The 13,026-nt window shown below is 40.1% G+C and overlaps 1 protein-coding gene across 1 annotated transcript in view; it reads right to left on the bottom strand.

The window, feature by feature from the left end:
- col11a2 (collagen, type XI, alpha 2) overlaps nt 1-10,958 on the bottom strand; it is a 50,276-nt gene extending 39,318 nt beyond the window's left edge. Inside the window, 1 exon segment of the mRNA XM_034125265.1 lies at nt 10,551-10,958. Within this exon segment, the coding sequence (XP_033981156.1) occupies nt 10,551-10,668 (118 nt within the window). The 5' untranslated portion in view covers nt 10,669-10,958.
- Between the last annotated feature and the right edge of the window lie 2,068 nt (nt 10,959-13,026).

Raw genomic sequence — 13,026 nt, 5'->3', positions numbered from 1 at the left:
TCTCACACGCTGAGGTCTGTTTCTCCACCCTCAGTCTGCACTGGGGTTTACCTCCATGGCTTTCTCACATTGCTCAAAGGCACTGCGTCAGTCTGTGTGTTTCAGTTTGAAATGTATGGCTGTAGTTTCTGAAATGTAGGGTTTTATTTCCTTTATGACCACCAAGGCTGCAGGAAAACGAAACTGTAAGACAAGTTGGATTAAAGCAGCCATGTTTCTTATGTTATATTTCATTTCCTGGGATACTATACATTACATAGAAATAAAAAGTAGCAAAACTACAGAGGAAGAAGGAAAATCAAAGTCACGGGTACTAATTTTGCAGATATATTTAAAAAAAAGTCCTCTTAAGTCTTTATTATTGTTTTGAATTGAATGAACTGATTATTTGAAACATAATATATTTAGTTTGACATACTTGTCAGCACTTATTTCACAGGAGTTAAATCTTTAAAAACAATGGATGTCACATGCGTTGCGAACACTTTTGCTCAGTCTTGTTGTGTGTTGCTTTATACATTTCAGTATCACGCTTTTTGTGATATTTGTTCAAAAATGGGTTGTTTATGCTGCACATTTTTATGGTGTAACTTCTCCCAAATTGCCGAGCAGATGTACCCTGTTGTCAGGATGGAATGACAAATATGCATGACTTCTGCCAAGATTTCAAAATAGAATGCTTGCAAACTGTTAAAACTCTTTTTTTGCAGCCAGATAACCCAAATCTAAATGTAATTCAAAGTCATCATAGACAGTTAGAACATGTTGATGGGTCCCTATGGTTTGAAACATCACCCAGTATTCATATTTCCCCTAACTCAGTTATCCTGCCTCCCTCTTCTTGGCTAGCCTTCCTGAGTTTGAGGTGCTCCAGAGAGCGAACTCTGCTGTTAACAGCCAATTAAACTCATTTACAGCCGGCCCTGCTATGGCCCTTCTCATAATAAACTTATGGTGGCAGTGATGCATTGGCTACAGCTCTAAAGAAAATATAACAACCGGGCCCTCCTGCGATGCGGCCTATGAAGTTACCGATTTGCTTTCATTCAGCAGCCACTTTAATAAACTGTCATTTACAGGTATGGAAAAATCATACAAGTGCATATAAAACCATATAAAGGCATATACATGACACAGGGAGCCCATTACCACTTGGGCCACTGTTGTTACATACTTTATAATAACTACTTGTACATGAAATGCTGTAAAGTGCAAAGGTCAGCAGGAGGCACAGCTGTCATCAGAAACCAACATATAGAGCCACAATCAAAGACTCACAGCACTTTATAATAAAACAGAAACTAACATGCATGATTTTTTTTATAAATCTGGCAACTAACTTAATTTTCAGCCAATGAGGATGTTTTATATTGGGTTCAATTTTGAAGTTTTCTTTTGTTTGTCCTGAAACTCACACTGATCGCATCAGTGGTGCTCGTGTTTAGGTGACACCCAGTTTCTCAGAGTTAACAGTTACCCACAGATGGTCATATGTATTCAGACAGAGCAAACGGTGTGTTCATATTACTCTCATGGTGTCTAGACCACAGGCAATTAACGTCACTCGACACCAGAGGCAGAAAGAGGAAGAGGATGGGGAGAAGATGGATGTATGAGCAAGCAATATGCAAGGAGGAAAGAAAGTGTGTGTTGGATTGAGTGGTGTTGTGATGCTACATTAACCATCCTTAACACACACGTCCCTAATAACAGTAGATTTAGGCAGAAATGAGTAGTTATTAAAGGTAGAAAAAAGGGAGAATTGTTCAAGAGTTGTGCTTTTTTCCAGGCGTCAATGTCTAGTTAGTCCATCAAATGTTATAATATTCAAAACAGGAACCTTTATAAAAGGACAGAAGAAAAGAAATACACTTTTTTCATGTTTTTCCTGACTTTTTTTTTAGAGGGCACTGAATTTGTTTTCCACTTTTTTCAAAACGTTTGCACATCTTCACAGGAATGCTGGGAATGAGAAAGAGGTCGAAGGAGGAAAGGAGGGAGAGAGAGGTTCAGGCAAAGGTGCAGTGTGTGTGTGTGTGTTTTGGGGGAGGTCAGGGAGTGACAGTAGACAGCGTGGTTCTGTGATGGCAGGATACTGGATCAGATTGCAGCCCGAGCCCCACCAGTACACCCAGTACAATGTGCCGCTCTGTTCCCCGCTCACATCTGCAGCCGGGGCCCTTCCTGCCCGGAGGACCACAATCACGACAAAAACACACCCACAAAAATAACACGCGGGGCCACAGAGGTGCACACTCACACTGTCCGGGGCAGGACAAACTGCAGCGACACACCTCACGAGATGAGGAGAGGCAAATATGAAACAAGGTAGAAAAACAGAAAGTCAGGGGGAACAAACTCTCTCTCTCTACTTTCCTTTTTCACCCTCGGCCTGCTCCATCGGCCTCTCTTGCCATAAGCGCTCACAGATGGCTAAACTCTTTTGATGTGAACGCGGGACAATTACACTGCAGTCATTAAGACAGGAAACACGGGAGGCAGGTGCTGTAGGCAGAGATTACAGTAGCCGGTGATTCCCACTGACAGCTGCTAAAATAAATACAAAACCATGTAAAGTATATGTGACACTGATTATATAACACTAATGCAGAGCCTTCATGACTTCTACCTGATGTTTTTGAGATTTAATTGAATTTTTTTTTCAAATATGGGGAATAATCTTGTACAGACTTTTCTTTCTAAACATTTTCATTTATTGTATTAGTGTAGTGCAAACAGCTAAACTAAACTACACCTTCAAAATTGAAAAAAGGGATTGTGAGATGAAATGTGCAGGCATATGTACATTTGAAATCGTGTCAGTATATTTTTTTAAAGTTTGAACAACTCTTTGCAGTATTTAAAAGCTCAAATCAATGCTTATGGTCAATATATAGCTCATATATCTAATTTACCAACATTTCAAGAAACTCAGAAACACCAGGGGTGACTTTCGTACATCCTGAATAAAGTAAAAATGTTCTTAGTGTTTGATTCTCTCATTGAGGTAGTATGCAAACCACTGAAAATATATATATATAAATATAATCAAAAATAATGATATGCCGTTGGTGTATAATGGTGCACTGTACTTACTGCATGTATGTTTGCAACAGGTGTCTCTCAGGTCTGAAACAATGCAATCATTGTTACACTCTAACCCACTCAGAACCACACAGCCACAACTGAGCAAACATGCAGACCACCAGCCTAACACAACCTGATAGAAAACACATGTGATACCCAGGGTGGCAGTCACACTGCAGAAGGGCTTGTGATGCTTAAACTGCAAGACTTTTCGTTTGCATGATTGTAGTTTCCCTCTATCACCACTAGATGGAGCTAAAACTGATTGCAATCAAAGTCACACCCTCACATGAGTGAGAGGTGCAAATGCTTACTGGATGAATGACTATAAAGCAGAGGCTGTACATACTGTCAGTTAACAGGGTAAACAACTCTCACACACCTCTTCTGTGTGAATACAAACAGCTTGACACACACACACTGGACACACACTCAGCAATGAGAATAACTGGTCAATAACGCTCACACGGTTATTCAGCTTGTTTCATTTCTCATTTAGACCACATGAAGCATTTAAAAAACACATATTAATAATAAGAAAAGGGTATTCACATTAAAGGTAGCATATAATTATGATATTCCATATATATTTAATAAATATATTATATATTCTTATTCCTTGAGCTTGAAAAATACACTCTTCTGTGATATATTAAAATACTGTGCAATTTTTTCTATGTTGAAACTTGAATAAATTACACACACATTCAGACCTATCACTCTAGACCTGTGTGAGGTGGCAGCTTTGTGATTTTCAGTTTACTTTTGAAGAAAGTCTGTATTTTCTGCCCTAGACTGTCTGCCATACGGACAATTTCAGTGTGCACGATATGTAAAGATGTGTGTGCACGTATGCCCTTTCCTCTTTTGGTACAGCTGTGCCAAATACCAGACACACACTCCAGCTGACACGTTGACCCCTCACCTCTCACCTCTACACAACAAGCACATTGTTAGACACACAGAGCAAGAGGGACATGCAATATTGACCTGCGTATTAACACACACACAAACACACACAGCTGCACAAATTCATCTGAACACCAATTTTTGTGTCAATATTTGAGTCTCCTGGCATTTTGAAGAATAAACAAAGATGGCAGGATGTTTGGGGTCATATATTTCAGAAAGTTGAATTTATTTAAAACCTGAAAAGCGTAAACTAAGCACCAGTTGTTCCTCACTCACCAGCTGTGTGCCCATCCTCCCAGCTGACCACGATTGCTAGGCGTACGAGCTGCTGCAGGTTGTAATTTTCAACATGGTGCTCTGTAGTTACGATTTATTTATAATGCCTCGTGCACACAGACAGAAAATCCATTATGAGTACCCATACATTATTTATAAGGATTCAAATGAGGGTTTGCTTTGTCACTGTGGGGTTAATTATCATAGAAGTATCGCACAATGAAAGAAAATACAAACTATCTTTTATGATATATGAATTTATTGTAGGGCAATCCTGACCTATTAATTACAGGAGATCCTGCCATCACAGGTGTTTTAGACCATCCCCATGTAAACCTGAAGGACAAGTATTTTAAGATATTTTTTAATTCTAAAACTAATTGGGAAGTTACAGTCAGTCACATTCATTCATTAACAGCTTTTGCAGTCCAAACTGAAAATGAGCTGCAACGTATTTAAACAGAATAACTGATGGGGGTTTTTGATTTACGATGAGAAATACAATGTCTGCGTTGCCAAATTGAAGATGTTGAAGTAAGCACCATATGGTGACAGCACTGATTTGTGCTGTGTAAAGGCCTCGTGCCCTGGGAAAAGCGATTGAGAAGAAGTTAAGAGAATTTCATTTCAGTGGAAAAACTATCAAACACCCAATTTGTAATAATTCTAACAACAACCTCCTCCATCACGCAGCAATCTGAAAAGCAGGTTACAGGTGTGCTTTCTTAAGGAACTGAGAACTTAACTAACTTTAAGAAGTCTTGCTGGATGTCTGTGAGTTAAATCTCAGTGTGACACTAAACACGCTGCTAATTCACCAAGTATTCAAACACCAAATATACATTCAATCATCTATCATGAGATTCCTGGTTTTGCTTTTGTTTCTTGTGTGACTTTTAGGTTTTTACACCTGCTTTAATCAGCGCTAATTTACCAGAATAAGGTTTATGAGTCACTTTAGTTCAGAGACTGTGTATTTACTTCTATATTCCCTGGTGAGTCCTCTACTGTCCCCTGTGTTCCATGATGTGGTCTGTGCCAGTCTGTGCTGCGCTCATACTGCTACGTGTATCATTCTGGGGGTGGTGTGGTTTCAGGGATGGAGGCCACAGTCTTAGTTTGGACCTGAGGGTGGATGCTGACACCACAAGGCCCTGCACGGGACCTCAGGGCCGGGGCAAATGAGAAACCTGTCTTAATCCTATTCATGTGAGTGAGCTCTGACTGCAATGAGTTTACAAAACCTTACAGGAACACATTATTAATTTGATTTTCTAAATATTTTACAGAGAAATAGTAACTTTATTTAGATTCAACTTATATTAAATGTTACTGTTGCCAATACAATGGATTTTAAACTGCCAAAAGTAGAGATTTTAAAAACATGAATACTGTACATAACAGTTCAGAAAATGTAAATGTGCCTTTGGACAGCTAAGCAGTGCTAATGATTCAACATCATTTATAGATAATAGCTTAAAACTAGTAAAATAAACTTTTCACAACATGTTTTATTAACCTTAAAGATACTACTCGATGTCCATGCACCGATCTACTGGTTTAATCATAACAGTTAATCAAACTAATATTTGAAACAGTGTACGGCACAACCTATATGTTATCATTAAATAAAAGATCTAACTAGCACTGACAAAATATTTTTGAATACATACATTTATCTCAGAGTCTAGTCGGATGTCAGACTTATAATAAAGACAAGAGTGAGAGCAGTGAGTCAGCATCCCATAATAATCATCATCGCTGTCTATAGCAACACCTTTCAGACTGGAAATCCCCACATCAGAGAGATTTACAGATGTTATTTGGCTGGAGAAAAACAGGTCTGAGAAGATTGAAAGCAGAGTGATGTGTTGTGTGTGTGTGCATCTTACAAAAACGCAACACTAATTATGAACCTAATGTTTTTCTAGATATTTAAATCCAATGTCTTACAACTATATTGTGTAATTTAAAAACCCCACAGGTATTTCATAACAGAAATCCTGCTATCCTTGTAATGTATATCAGTCTTTGTTCCAGCACTAACTCATTCACATGTCATATATTGCATGATTTATCCATATCTTAAGTTTAGTAAGGGCACTGTTCATGGTACACCCCTAATTCACCAGGGTGTCTCCCTCCCCTCCTGCTAATGCATGCTGGGAAAGGCCACATTATGTGAGCTTATTCAGAAAGAAACAGGTAATAAAACTAAGATGTCGTATGCTACTTATATTATTAGTTAATTGGGAATTTATGGAGAAGGTCTCTTCGAACAGTCCCACATAAGTTATGACATAGCGCAAAGAGGTACATGCTTTACAGTGATCAATTACCTTTGTCTTCTATATATATATCTAGATAATATAGACTGAAGAGTAATGCTTACGCCTTATCCCATTCTAGGAAAACAACTATCTTTACCTAACATTTAAACTATTTTCAAATGGATAGACTGTATTAAGATCTGGTAGAGTTGTACGTTAACATTAAATGTAAAGGCACACAGCTGGTCCCTCCTACACTGGTGAAATAACAGTGACTAGGAATAGCATCCTATGCAGACAGCCTGTCATTATAAAGCTGGCACACTCTCCTGCCCTCCTTGTACATCTTTCTGCTAGAACAGTATGCCTTGGAGGAAGGACGCACACCCACCAACCACTAAATCATCACCTATGAAAATAAGGAAGAGCTATCTTCAACTCACTTTGTTCCTTTAAGTCTGCAGTGCCAAAGTGGTTTTGTCTGAGAACGTTTTTTTTTACGAGTTTCCAGTTTGAGGGGATGTCATGGTTTAGAACCGAGGCCTCAGACGTTTTTTATGTGTATCATAGCTTTGACTTATGTGTGTTTTAATTTTAACACCACAGTCTGGGTCTTATATGCAAATTATGTCATTTAGCTTTGGTTAAGGCCATTAAGAGACTGATAGTGTACAGTCACAGTTGCCTAAAGAAAGGATACCTGAACCATTTAACAGTTTTAACAAGTGGCTCTAAAAAGGACTTTTTGTGTGGAATTCAAACCAGCTTTCACACGAAGAAGTCTCTGTGAAAATAAAAGTACTTTTTCTAATTCATTTAAATTCATTGAAACCATCAGCTGTTTATAGTAGTTAAACTGAATTAGATTAATGACATGCTAACCAACTTTAAGACAAAACCAAGCCATTTTCAGATGGTGGAGATTTTGCCCTGAACTCAGTGTCCCAGGCAGCCTGTTCTCCCTGGCGGAGGTCCACCTCCAACGTAGCCATAATACATTACACATGGATACATTTATGGTTGAGCTATGGCTGTGGTTTTTCTCAATCTTGGAAAAGGAGGCAGAATTATAATGCCAAATGAGAGTAAGTTCTGCCTGGGAGACTTAACTGATGGCAAAAAAATGCTATGCAAGATCAGCAGCTACAATTAATTTTGAAGGGGAAAGTCAAATATAAAATAAATATGTACACAACATGATCAAACTGGACACTACCTTGGACAACAGGGTCTGTGCTAAAAGCAAGAGAAGAGTATTGACGTAAATCACCAGAGCCACAAGGGCCCATGGGAAAATGATGACAAAGCAAAGGAAAAATAAAGAGGGACATGGTTAAAGCTGCCAGACTGGGTCACATATGACCAACAGAAGCCTGAAATACCACACACTTCCATACAGTAGGAATGAGCTGTCAAACGCCTGCTCCCCCGCCACACATAGACACTCTATTCAGCAGAGAGAACCAGAGCAGGGTTAAGTTATGTTTGGCCAACTGAGACAGACTGCCCTTTGAGGAGGGCTCAGCTTTGAAATTAGGCTGAGGAACATCCATGTCAAGACAATATTGCCCTCTGATTTTCTCCTCCTTTGAACAAAACTCTGCTTTCATGGCTTTTGGGGCCTTCTGCTCTCTGGGTGCTTCATGCATCCCTCCTCCTTTTCTCTAGTCCTCATTCTCCCAGCGAACACAGAATAAACATGAAAGATCCTGACCACTTTCTTCTCTAAATCAGTCTTTCACTGGCAGGGTGGGGCGCAGCTATAGTTTACACTAACATCTGGGCTACTGCACGCACCGCACTGCGCGCACAGGAACGCGCACACAGACGCACCGCGCGCAGTGGTTCAGCCCGTCTAGCCAATGCGCATTAACTATTGTGCAAAACGCGGCACGTGAGTGTATTTGTGTCACTCTGATATTATCACAAGGTCCGATGATTTAAGTATACAAGCAATAAGCAAACGAGCACAGCGCCTCTAGAGGCATCCTTTAAGATGGGAAATACAACCTGCACAAGGTGTTGGACACAGAGCCACATTCACATGTATGTGGCATACATTTCCACACCCAGAACTGGGAAAAACATCCATAGCTCACAGACGCATATGCACAAACAGAACTGTACAAAGCGCACATAGACACGGAGACACTGGACGCTTTCACTCCCAAAGCCCTGTGACCGAGGTGCTCCGCCGCATAATAACCTATTCATAAAAAGCAAAAATGTCTCAGACTTCCGCCTCCAAAATACACACGGGAGACGACGGGAAGGTGCAATCGCCTCTCGCAATCTGAAATTGGAAACGGGGCCAAAGAATACACTGGAGGGGGGCAATTTATGTTACAAAAGCCCCCTTGGTCCGTAAGCTGTCCCCGCAAGCTCTCCACAAGAGGAATAAAGAGCCATTGATCCATCTGTCCACTGAAACTTCTGAAGTAAATTTACTTCTCAAAACCTAAACGGTTAAACCTGACATCATGTTTCTATCAGCGAAAGCAGTCATCCGTTGCTTCTACTTAACCAGCTATTATCATATAACAAGTGTTAAAATCGTTCAGTTCCCCTTCTGTAAGATATTCAAAAGAGTCATAATTAATAAAAGGTTAACAAAAACGTCACACCTTATAATCAAACACGAAATGTTCACATATCTGTGGCTGCACCTATGAATGTACTAATGATCATTATTTAATATTCATTGACATGGTGTGGCATTGCGTTTTATAAGCCTCCTGTCAGATCTGAACTGATCTGGACTCAGGTGAATCAATGGATTCTCTGTGGTAAAAATAACTAAAGACAACTAGAGGTCCGTCAGGGAACTGCAGCACATACAGATCATTCCTTAAAGTCATACTCGGTATGACTCGAATACAAACATAACATGTTGTTCTACTAGGTAGGAGAACAACTTAAAATCAACTTTCCATGGGCTTATTGAGCCATCCTAAACTTGGTGAAGAAATCCCTCCTCCCTGCAGCAGAGGCAGTGATGGATGGACTGGTGCACAGGGTGAGCTGGTAAACACTGCCATCCTCACACAGTGCTGCCGTGGACCCGTTTACACTCAGTTGCAAAACACATATTATTTCATTACGGGATATTCAATTCGACCGAACTTCTAATAATGCAACCGAAGCAGATATTCACAGTGTGGTGTAAAATAAGCTGTCATTTCAAAACTGAAAGGGATTCTTAGTAGTGAGTTTTTAGTTTAAGATAAATGGGAAAAGTCAACAAATGACAGAAAAAGCACCTGGATACCCAAACAAATCAGCTGAGGGCACAATCGATGACACCTGTCAGCAAGCTCTGGGCACGCAGAAAGGGGAGACGCCCGAGGAAATGATTTCCAAATAAAAAACTTAATTCAAACCATAATTACGCACTTACGTTTTCCTACAGAGAAACGCAATTAACATGCTTTTATAACGACCCTACTCCGTCACCATTCCCTAAAAGAAAAGCTTAATTTGCAATAGCAACATATTTTCATATAACTATTTTTCTTCGTTTGTTTTAATGGGATAGACGCAGTGCCCATTGGCCCATTATTGGACTCTTAGATGTGCCTCGCATCACTTATTCTTATGTCTCAACTAATTTCACTCAATTTCCAAATGGTCGTTAGCATGGTCCATTCATAAAAACCTTTATGAACCTGTGAAGAAAACAAGTCACACTTCTTTAGGAAGTTGATTGAGTGCCAACATGAAAAATAAATAAACTTCTTAACATGCAAGTGCATGCAAAATATATCTGAAATACTGTGGGCCATTGCTTCTGGGCCAATGTTTACCACAGTTCTCGGGGAAAATCTAAAGAAACAGCTCAGGTGCGCAAATAGCCAATAATGGATGAGGTATTACGCAAGGTAAATCCAAGTAGACAGCGAATAATGACAAGGTTTGGAACATTAAACAACATTATAAGTCACCAAATAATTTAAGCAAGTCTTTAAGAACACATTATAAACATCTTTCTAATAGAAACTGTCTTACCTGCACGAGCCACGGTCGTTTGGCATACGACGAGCACCACGGTTACCAAGGCAAAGGATGAGAAGTCCATGCGCCATGGTCTCCGTTTCTTCCGGAAGGGACAATCTCCAGTATCCATAGTGTTGCAGTAGTTTGCCCGCTTGGTTGAGCTGTAAATGTAGGATATGGTGGAAGTTATCCTCTCACAGAAAACCAGCCGACGAGAGGGACCCGACTGAACCTTCTGCCAGGCGACAGACAAAAAGGCACGCCTCTGGAGACGTCGCTGCCTCTCTCCCGGAGACTTTCCTTAATGAGTTACCTATGTCTGACTATCTAAATGCACGAAACCTAAACACTAAATGGGGTTTGGGGTGAAAATATATTTTATTTTTAACGTGTAACCCCTTAGTGCTAAAGCCCCATTGAGTCAGACTGGGTACGAGTACCCAAAGTGGAGAGAGCAGCAGAGAGAGACCTGGAATCACGCTCTCTCTCCCCTTCTCTCTCTTTTCCTTCTTTACTTACACACTTACTCTCACGAAGAGTGAGAACGTGTGTGTGTGTGTGTGTGTGGAGAGAGAGAGTGAATGGCAAAGGAGGAGAGGGAGAGAAAGGGCGTGCGTAATTGCGCATTCGGCATACGTACGTATACGTGCACGGAGGAGCCTCTGAGTGTGAACTGCACGTTTTTAATGATAGGCCTATGCAAATACTTCAACCCCACACTAACAACAATTGCGTCCTTCTTTTAAACTGAGAGTTGGTGGTTTAATGGTAATCATTGGATGTACAGCAGTCAGTCATAACGCTTCTCTGTCTAAATAATCCGAATTCACTAAAAACGGCTTGCAGAACAAAAAATATTTACCTTGTCTATTTCCTTCTTTTGTTTCTTTATAAGTATCTGTGGCATGAAAAGCCAGGTTTTATAAACCATGAAGGGGAGTTCGGGTAGAAAAGACAGGATCGCTCACCTCGCTGAAACAGCAGAGAAGAGTGAGAGTCCGGCCAGCCAATCAGGCTTCTGTCCGCTCTTCTCGCCACGCCCCTTTCATCTAATCTGAGAAGCTCTCATCTCGTCCTGATTGGTCAGTCCCACGTGGCCTTGTTTTGCAGCATCAGCTCAGGTGTGTGTGTGTGTGTGTGTGTGTGTGTGTGTGTGTGTGTGTGTGTGTGTGTGTGTGTGTGTGTGTGTGTGTGTGTGTGTGTGTGTGTGAGAGAGAGAGAGAGAGAGAGAGAGAGAGAGAGATATGAAAGGCTCAAGAAAAACAGACATGAGTAAAGAGTAATTTGTAAATCAGTGTGTAGTGTGTAATCAACTTTTGCATGCCAACCCCAAGTCAGCTTTTATCAATCATTTCTCTCCTATATTTATTCTTTTTACATTTAGTAGACCTACAGATGGAAACATGGCACCTTACTGATTGTTTTATGCATGCATATTTAAAAGCAACCCACACATATACTGTCTGGTAAAAAAGCTGAATGATTTCACAACAGTTGAGCTTGGTGTTTTTTTTAGCAAATGCTACTTAAAACACTGCAAATGGAGAGCTGTGCTTTAATACTAATGTAGTTCTTGTTTAAAGGCAGCAGGATGGTGACTGAAAGTTGGATTGACTAAAAATGAACTAAGATGAACTAAGTTAAACTTTTAGGGGGATCCGTTGGCAGAAATGGAATATAATATGCATAACAATGTTTTTTTTATCAGTGTATAATCACGTTTTTAGTAGTTTAGAATGACCACTACATAAGGCAGGGTCCTCTTAAAAGAGTCATGTTTCTACAGTAGCCCAAAATAGATCATCTGGCATCTTTCTTGGCTAGGATATACCGGACCCAATAGCTGAACATTAGAAGATACAAAAGCAGTATTGACTGTCATATTATTGTACTGCATTGTATTAGCAGGATTATGAGTTTATCGCAATATTTTCCTATTGCACTGTATGAAACATGCTTTTGTCAGTAAGAGATAACCTGAAGGTTAACAAACAATATGAACAACACATTTATGACAAGTAAGGTTTCATTTTCAATTTCAAGCCCCTGATTCTTCTTGCCACTGAGAAGATATCAAACCACTGTCACATAAACTTCAAACCTCCTTTAGAAGAGACATTCCTTTCATAATTTCAAAGCCACTTTCATATCCCTACCTGTCATAAACACTCAATAGCATCTCCTATATTTCAAAGCGTTCCCCTGTGCCCAGCCGTCTGCCTTCTAAATGTTTCTATAGTCACAAAGCCCATAGTTAGTCACTTTCTTTGAATGCAGACTCCACATGCAGAGAGTAGCAATTAACCATAATTATCCCCTGATGCTCTGTCTATAGCATCCACTCTTTCTACCACCCTCCATTCCCCCTATTTCTGTCTGGGTCTCTGAGGGGAAAGGGGGGTGATTTGTTTGCATTCTGTGGTATTTACATGATAACTCCCCTGAGTATCATTCATTCTTAGTGCTGAGTAGCAATAGATACTGTGAA

Source organism: Trematomus bernacchii, unplaced genomic scaffold (genome assembly GCF_902827165.1).
Source record: "Trematomus bernacchii unplaced genomic scaffold, fTreBer1.1, whole genome shotgun sequence".
NCBI lineage: Eukaryota > Metazoa > Chordata > Actinopteri > Perciformes > Nototheniidae > Trematomus > Trematomus bernacchii.
This window is presented reverse-complemented; position numbering and strand designations above follow the sequence as displayed.